The 9,164-nt window shown below is 44.9% G+C and overlaps 1 protein-coding gene across 1 annotated transcript; it reads left to right on the top strand.

Moving 5' to 3' along the window:
- The first annotated feature begins 7,810 nt into the window (after window positions 1–7,810).
- LOC130297974 (DNA damage-regulated autophagy modulator protein 1-like) lies at window positions 7,811–8,744 on the top strand. The gene is made up of 2 exons (XM_056550850.1): window positions 7,811–7,964; window positions 8,051–8,744. Exons 1-2 carry the CDS (start codon window positions 7,840–7,842, stop codon window positions 8,649–8,651), a joined length of 726 nt encoding a protein of 241 aa, XP_056406825.1. The 5' UTR covers window positions 7,811–7,839; the 3' UTR covers window positions 8,652–8,744.
- The last annotated feature ends 420 nt before the right edge of the window (window positions 8,745–9,164 follow it).

Here is a 9,164-nt window from a genome sequence, read left to right as displayed (position 1 = left end):
AATAGTTTTGGCATCTGAATTTAATAGAGAGATGGGTCTATATGAATCAGCTGAAAGAAGGTTCTGTCCCATTTTTAACAGCAGAATTATGTTTGCTTCACGCATAGTCAATGGGAGAGACCTACTAATACAGGATTTTATTACAAGCAAGAGGCGAGTATTATAGTGCCAAATCTTTCTTTTAGTGAAAAAACAGCAGCAAAAGAGTTAACGGAAATAAGAAGAGAAAAAACACAGGTGAACGCAGGTGATAGCAGGTAGGTAATCAGCAAGGTATCCATCAATCAGCACACGGTATAGGTTATAAGAGGTATAGGCGTTCCTTAACCCCTTAAAGGGGTTATCCAGGGAAAAACTTTTTTTTTAAATATCAACTGGCTCCAGAAAGTTAAACAGATTTGTAAATTACTTCTATTAAAAAATCTTAATCCTTTCAGTACTTATGAGCTTCTGAAGTTTAGGTTGTTATTTTCTGTCTAAGTAATCTCTGATGACACGTGTCTCGGTAACCGCCCAGTTTAGAAGAGGTTTGCTATGGGAATTTGCTTCTAAACTGGGCGGTTCCCGCGAGATTCTATCTCTGTCCCTCTCTCCACTATTCAGCATTACGCGCCCGTTACCTCACAGGCTCCTCAGACTGCCGTGTCATTGGAGTCTTCAGATTCTCAGTATTTTCTCCAACTAGTTGTTTCTCTTTACTCATTTAGCCCTCTGGTTTTCCAATAGTCTCTTGCTGGACAAATATTAACCCCTTAAGGACCCAGCCATTTTACACCTTAGGACCCAGCCATTTTTTGCACATCTGACCACTGTCATTTTAAACATTAATAACTCTGGAATGCTTTTAGTTGTCATTCTGATTCCGAGACTTTTTTCGTGACATATTCTACTTTAACATAGTAGTAAATTTTTTTTGGTAACTTGCATCCTTTCTTGGTGAAAAATCCCAAAATTTGATGAAAAATTTGAAAATTTTTCATTTTTCTAACTTTGAAGCTCTCTGCTTGTAAGGAAAATGGATATTCCAAATAATTTTTTTTATTCACATATACAATATGTTCACTTTATGTTTGCATCATAAAATTTACATGTTTTTACTTTTGGAAGACACCAGAAGGCTTCAAAGTTCAGACGCAATTTTCCAATTTTTCACAAAATTTCTAAATTCACAATTTTTCAGGGACCAGTTCAGGTTTGAAGTGGATTTGAAGGGTCTTCATCTTAGAAATACCCCACAAATGATCCCATTCTAACTGCACCCCTCAAAGTATTCAAAATGACATTCAGTCAGCATTTTAACCCTTTAGGTGTTTCACAGGAATAGCAGCAAAGTGAAGGAGAAAATTCACAATCTTCATTTTTTACACTCGCATGTTCTTGTAGACCCAATTTTTTTTTTACAAGGGGTAAAAGGAGAAAATGTATACTTATATTTGTAGCCCAATTTCTCTCGAGTAAGCACATACCTCATATGTCTATGTAAAGTGTTCGGCGGGCGCAGTAGATGGCTCAGAAGCGAAGGAGCGAAAAGGGGATTTTGGAGAGTACGTTTTTCTGAAATGGTTTTTGAGGGATATGTTGCATTTAGGAAGCCCCTATGGTGCCAGAACAGGAAAAAAAAAAACACATGGCATACAATTTTGGAAACTAGACCCCTTGAGGAACGTAACAAGGAATAAAGTGAGCCTTAATACCCCACAGGTGTTTCACGACTTTTGCATGTAAAAAAAAGAAAAAGAAAATTTCACTAAAGTGTGTGTTTCCCCCCAAATTTCACATTTTTTTATCTATAGATAGCTGTATATAGTGTATACAGAAGACGAAGTCCGCTTACTTCTCTCGAGTATCGGGCAGGTCCGTGTAGCTCCGCCCCTAGTGATGATGTCATTAGGGGGCGGGGCTACAGAAGGGAACAAGGCTAGTTAATCTGAAGCTCTGTTCACATTATCCGTTTTGTATAATGTGAACAGACCTTTCTGGCAGTGTCTACCCAGACAGGGAGACTCCAGCTGTTGCTAAACTACAACTCCCAGCATGCCCAGACAGCCAGAGGCTGTCTGGGCATGCTAGGAGTTGTAGTTTTGCACCAATTGGTGGCTCCCTGTTTGGGTAGACATTGTATCATGGGTGCTCTCCCCAGCGGACAGCGGCAAAAATGTCATAACCATTTTTTTGTGTTTTTTTTCTTCTCATTTCAGATCCGTGTATGCAGAGGATTACTGCGGATTCGATGGATTACGGTGGATTATTTTTTTTTCTTTTAATAAAATGGTTAACGAGGGCTGTGGGGGGAGTGTTTTTTTAACCCCTTAAGGACTCAGCCCATTTTGGCCTTAAGGACTCAGACAATTTAATTTTTACGTTTTCATTTTTTCCTCCTCGCCTTCTAAAAATCATAACTCTTTTATATTTTCATCCACAGACTAGTATGAGGGCTTGTTTTTTGCGCGACCAGTTGTCCTTTGTAATTACATCACTCATTATATCATAAAATGTATGGCGCAACCAAAAAACACTATTTTTGTGGGGAAATTAAAACGAAAAATGCAATTTTGCTAATTTTGGAAGGTTTTGTTTTCACGCCGTACAATTTATGGTAAAAATGACATGTGTTCTTTATTCTGAGGGTCAATGCGATTAAAATGATACCCATTATTATATAGTTTTATATTATTGTTGCGCTTAAAAAAAATCACAAACTTTTTAACCAAATTAGTACGTTTATAATCCCTTTATTTTGATGACCTCTAACTTTTTTATTTTTCCGTATAAGCGGCGGTATGGGTGCTCATTTTTTGCGCCATGATCTGTACTTTTTTTTATACCACATTTGCATATAAAAAACTTTTAATACATTTTTTATAATTTTTTTAATACAATGTATTAAAAAAGTAGGAATTTTGGACTTTTTTTTTTTTTCGTTCACGCCGTTCACCGTACGGGATCATTGACATTTTATTTTAATAGTTCGGACATTTACGCACGCGGCGATACCAAATATGTCTATAAAAAATGTTTTTTACGCTTTTTGGGGGTAAAATAGGAAAAAACTGACGTTTTACTTTTTTATTGGGGGAGGGGATTTTTCACTTTTTTTTACTTTTACTTTTACATTTTTTTACATTTTTTTTTACACTTGAATAGTCCCCATAGGGGACAATTCATAGCAATACCATGATTGCTAATACTGATCTGTTCTATGTATAGGACATAGAACAGATCAGTATTATCGGTCATCTCCTGCTCTGGTCTGCTCGATCACAGACCAGAGCAGGAGACGCCGGGAGCCGGACGGAGGAAGGAGAGGGGACCTCCGTCCGGCGTTCTGAATGATCGGATCCCCGCAGCAGCGCTGCGGGCGATCCAATCGTTCATTTAAATCGCGCACTGCCGCAGATGCCGGGATCTGTATTGATCCCGGCACCTGAGGGGTTAATGGCGGACGCCCGCGAGATCGCGGGCGTCGGCCATTGCCGGCGGGTCCCTGGCTGCGATCAGCAGCCGGGATCAGCCGCGCATGACACGGGCATCGCTCCGATGCCCGCAGTTATGCACAGGACGTAAATGTACGTCCTGGTGCGTTAAGTACCACCTCACCAGGACGTACATTTACGTCCTGCGTCCTTAAGGGGTTAAATAAAATAATTTTTCCAATGTGTTTTTTTTAATGAATTTTCAGGGTTAGTAGTGGAAGCTTGTCTTATTGACTGAATCCATTACTAAGCCAGGGCTTAGCGCTAGCCCCAAAAACAGCTAGCGCTAACCCCCAATTATTACCCCGGTACCCACCGCCATAGGGGTGCCGGGAAGAGCCGGTACCAACAGGCCCGGAGCGTCAAAAATGGTTCTCCTGGGCCTAGGCAGTGTCACGATTCGGCTTACAGGTAGTGGATCCTCTGTGTCAGCGAGGGATTGGCGTGGACCGTGCTGGTGGACCGGTTCTAAGAGGCTACTGGTGTTCACCAGAGTCCGCCGCAAAGCGGGATGGTCTTGCTGCGGCAGTAGCAACCAGGTCGTATCCACTAGCAACGGCTCAACCTCGCTGACTGCTGAGAAGGCGTGGGACAGAAGGACTAGGCAGAGGCAAGGTCAGACGTAGCAGAAGGTCGGGGCAGGCGGCAAGGTTCGTAGTCAAGATGGATAGCAGGAGTTCAGGTAACACAGGCTTTGGACAACACTAAACGCTTTCACTGGCACAAGGCAACAAGATCCGGCAAGGGGGTGCAGGGGAAGTGATCAGATATAGCCAGGGAGCAGGTGGAAGCCAATTAAGCTAATTGGGCCAGGCACCAATCATTGGTGCACTGGCCCTTTAAGTCTCAGAGAGCTGGCGCGCGCGCGCCCTAGAGAGCGGAGCCGCGCGCGCCAGCACATGACAGGAGGGGCCCGGGACGGGTAAGTGACTTGGGATGCGATTCGCGAGCGGGCGCGTCCCGCTGTGCGAATCGCATCCCCGACGGCCATGTCAGTGCAGCGCTCCCGGTCAGCGGGACTGACCGGGGCGCTGCAGGGAGAGAGACGCCGTGAGCGCTCCGGGGAGGAGTGGGGACCCAGAGCGCTAGGCGTAACAGTACCCCCCCCCCTTAGGTCTCCCCCTTTTTTTGTCCGACAACTGCTTTACCTGGGACGAGGACACCGGGAGTGAATGGAGGGTTTCCTCAAAGGCAGGCAGTACAGCAGGAGTGGGAATGGGGAGGGAGGGCAGAGGGTGACGGGACTGGGAGGGGGGGAGAGGCATCTCTTGTGGCAAGCAGAGTCCCAGTTCTTGATCTCCCCGGTGGTCCAGTCAAGGGTGGGAGAATGAAGCCGGAGCCATGGCAGACCGAGGAGGACCTCAGAGGTACAGTTGGGAAGGACGAAGAACTCAATCCTTTCGTGGTGGGGTCCAATGCACATTGAGAGGGGTTTTGTGCGGTAACGCACGGTGCAATCCAATCTGACTCCGTTGACCGCGGAAATGTAGAGCGGCTTGACGAGACGGGTCACCGGGATGCAGAATTTATTCACCAAAGACTCCAAAATAAAATTCCCAGAGGCACCAGAGTCCAAGCAGGCCACGGCTGAGAGGGAGGAGTTGGCTGAAGGAGAAATCCGCACGGGCACCGTGAGACGTGGAGAAGCAGACTTTGAACCAAGAGACGCCACACCCACGTGAGCTGGGTGCGTGCGTGCGTTTCCCAGACGTGGAGGACGAATAGGGCAATCCACCAAGAAATGCTCGGTACTGGCACAGTACAGACAAAGATTTTCTTCCCTACGGCGATTCCTCTCTTCCTGGGTCAGGCGAGACCGATCCACTTGCATGGCCTCCTCGGCGGGAGGCCCAGGCGTAGACTGCAAAGGATGCTGTGGGAGAGGTGCCCAGAGATCTAAGTCTTTTTCCTGGCGGAGCTCCTGATGTCTCTCAGAAAAACGCATGTCAATGCGGGTGGCCAAATGGATAAGTTCTTGCAGGTTGGCAGGAATCTCTCGTGCGGCCAGCACATCCTTGATGCGACTGGATAGGCCTTTTTTAAAGGTCGCGCAGAGAGCCTCATTATTCCATGATAATTCGGAAGCAAGAGTACGAAATTGGATGGCGTACTCGCCCACTGAAGAATTACCCTGGACCAGGTTCAGCAGGGCAGTCTCGGCAGAAGAAGCTCGGGCTGGTTCCTCGAAGACACTACGGATTTCAGCGAAGAAGGACTGGACTGTGGCTGTGGCAGGATCATTGCGGTCCCAGAGCGGTGTGGCCCAAGACAAGGCCTTTCCTGAAAGAAGGCTCACTACGAACGCCACCTTAGACCGTTCTGTAGGAAACAAGTCCGACAACATCTCCATATGCAGGGAACATTGAGACAAAAATCCACGGCAGAGTCTAGAGTCCCCATCAAATTTGTCCGGCAGGGACAAGCGGAGGCTAGGAGCGGCCACTCGCTGCGGAGGGGTTGCAGGAGCTGGCGGAGGAGATGGTTGCTGCTGTAGCAGAGGCAGAAGTTGCTGTAACATGGTGGTCAACTGCGACAGCTGCTGTCCTTGTTGGGCAATCTGCTGCGATTGCTGAGCGACCACCGTGGGACCACCCGGAGCACTAGGCGTAACAGGCAGTAACAGGCTGGCGTTATTTAGGCTGGGGAGGGCCAGTAACAATGGTCCCCGCCCACCCTGGTAACGTCAGGCTGTTGCTGTTTGGATGGTATTGTGCTGAGAATTAAAATACGGGGAACCCTATACGTTTTTTTTTTTTTTTTTATTTAAATAGTTGTAGTTCTGTAACATCTGTCCCTTTTGAAAATTGCTTCTCTACTTTGAAGCCCTCTAATTTAAAAAAAAAAAGCAAAAATATGTCCATTTTATGATGCCAACATAAAGTGAACATATTGTACTTGTGAAGAAAAATAAAATTTATTGTGAATATCAATTTTCCTTACAAGTAGAGAGCTTCAAAGTTAGAAAAATGCAAAATTGTCAAAATTTTCATTAAATTTGGGGATTTTTCACCAAAAAAGGATGCAAGTAATGCCGAAAATTTACCACCAAAATAAAATAGAATATGTCTCGAAAAAACTATCTCAGAATCAGAATATTCAGTAAAAGTGTTTTTGCGTTATTAATTCGTAAAGTGACGGTGGACTGAATTGCAAAAAAGGGCCCAGTCCTTAAGGTGAAAAAGGGTTGCGTCCTTAAGGGGTTAATAAACACCTTATTTTCTGTCCGCCAATACAAAATTCTCTAATAGTGCCCCTCCCGAGACTAGACTCTGGATCCGCCCCTGGTTGTGGTTAAACTTTACTTTCCTGGAAAAGTTTCTGAGTTGCCCATAGCAACCAATCAGATTGCTTCCTTCATTTTTCAGAGGCCTTTTCAAAAATGAAAGAAGCAATCTGATTGGTTGCTATGGGCAACAGCACAACTCTTCCTCTGCACTGGTTTTGCTGAATCTCCCCCAGAGAGGAAGATTTATCAAAACCCAAAACCTGTCCAGAGGAAAAGTTTCTGAGTTGCCCATAGCAACCAATCAGATCGCTTCTTTAATTTTTCATAGGCTTTTTCAAGAATAAAAGAAGCAATCTGATTGGTTGCTATGGGCATCTCAGCAGCTTTTCCACTGGTCAGGTGTTGATAAATCTCTCTCTCTATGGGGGAGATTCATCAAAACCAGTGTAGAGGAAGAGTTATGCAGTTGCCCATAGCAACCAATCAGATTGCTTCTTTCATTTTTTAAAAGACCTCTGAAAAATGAAGGAAGCAATCTGATTGGTTGCTTTGGGCAACTCAGAAACTTTTCCAGAAATGGAGGATGCTAACTTTTTGTATCTTATATGGAATTATTCCTATATTCATACATTTTGGAATCATCGATCTTATTGAAAAAAGGTATAACATTAAGATCGAATGAGACCCTTAGATGCTTATCCTTGGAGATGTCGGGGAGTCTATATATAAGAAAAGTTTAATTAGACTATTTCCTTATGCAAAGGTGCTGTCCGGGCATGCTGGGAGTTGTGGTTTTGCAGCGGTTGGGGGTTCACAGCTTAGAGACCACTGCTATAGAGGGTGCAAATGTATCCGAGCCCTGGAACTCAAATAATGTGAAATATGAGATGATCAAAATGGAGCCCCTGCACTAATTACTTGGGTTCTGGGGTCTGTAAGGTCCATAGTAGAAACATCAGGTTATGTCCATAGCAGATACTAAATCATGGCAGTTCTAAGAAACAAGCAGTCATCGTGACATCAGACATGTGATGTCATAGACAGCTGGAGTCCTGACATTCCACTGACAGCCGCCCGAGCCTTCATTCTGTAGATTGGTACAGTGCAATTAGCAACTTCTATTTCTTCTTCTTGACTGAGATGGAGCTAAAAGGTTTGGGGTTCGTCCCCCTTCTGTTGGCGTTTTGGTGTGTGGCCTGGCTTGCCACCAGCTACATCGTGACGGTCGTCCTTGGCCATGCCGCCTCGCCACTGATGCACATCAGGTAAGATAAACAAGCACAAGATTCTTATTTCATGGGTTGGGAGTGAGGAAATATCCACAATAACATTGGTTTCTTTTCCTTCACAGTGACGTGGGAAATTTCTTTCCCGAAAACATATTATTGAGAATTGGTTTCATAGGGACATCCATTGGCACTTTGGTACTAACCTTTCTTATTTATAAGTATATGGTTATGCATACTGAAGAGTTCAGGGGTCATCAGGTCCTGATCCAGAGGATCCTGCTGGCCATTGTGTGGGCCTCCTGTTTTGGTACAGCTGTCATGCATGTATTGTCCCCCGAAGAATATCCCAGGATACACTTTGTCAGCACGATAATTTCCATTACATGTGAAGCCTTATACTACCTTGGGCAGTCCATCCAGATGTATAAATTACCAGGAGCAAACAAAGTCATCCACCATAGTAGATGCACCTGCTGTGGCCTGACTTTTACCTGCGCAATTTTCTACTTTGGATATAAAACATTACAGGAATTATTCTATGATGATGAAGACTGGGACGAGATCCGTGAAATCACCACCATAATCATCGAGTGGGTGATGCTTCTACTGATCCTGATAAACATCGTGACCTATTATTCCACCATGCAGAGGTTAATGTTAACCGTCTCCAGGAACAGCTGCAAACTCTCTCTTAGAGTAAGAATTGATGACTTCGGGGTGTAGACCACCACGTGGGCCATCAAGTGGACTTCTGGGAGAGATACTGCACAGGACACGGAAAAACCATAAAAAAAATAATATGAGCTGGTGATATTACCTATACAAAAAAATAAAAAAAAATAAAAAATAAAATATTGGTGTGTGACGTGTAATACCTACCGTATATACTCGAGTATAAGCCGAGTTTTTCAGCACCATTTTTCGTGCTGAAAACGCCCCCCTCGGCTTATACTCGAGTGATCTCTCCGCCTGTCAATCCCTTCTCAGTGGTCTTCAACCTGCGGACCTCCAGATGATGCAAAACTACAACTCCCAGCATGCCCGGGCATGCTGGGTGTTGTAGTTTTGAAACCTCTGGAGGTCCGCAGGTTGAAGACCACTGCGGCCTTCGTCATCATCCAGCCCCCTCCTTTTGTTTTGTACTCACCTCCCCTCGGTGGGAAGGAAGGGTTAGCTGGTTCGGGCCCTCTATGGTGCAGGGACCATCCGGTGGGGAGGGTTAGTCGTTGCGGGCTG

Source organism: Hyla sarda, assembly GCF_029499605.1.
Source record: "Hyla sarda isolate aHylSar1 chromosome 1 unlocalized genomic scaffold, aHylSar1.hap1 SUPER_1_unloc_13, whole genome shotgun sequence".
NCBI classification, from domain to species: domain Eukaryota; kingdom Metazoa; phylum Chordata; class Amphibia; order Anura; family Hylidae; genus Hyla; species Hyla sarda.
The sequence above is the reverse complement of the archived record's forward strand: the minus strand, read 5'-3'. Positions and strand labels throughout refer to the sequence as shown.

Coding starts and splice junctions, on each gene's coding strand:
- LOC130297974 (XM_056550850.1), top strand. CDS start 7,840: ATGGAGCTAAAAGGTTTGGGGTTCGTCCCCCTTCTGTTGGCGTTTTGG. Junction 7,965..8,050: donor TCGCCACTGATGCACATCAG/GTAAGATAAACA, acceptor TTTCCTTCACAG/TGACGTGGGAAATTTCTTTC.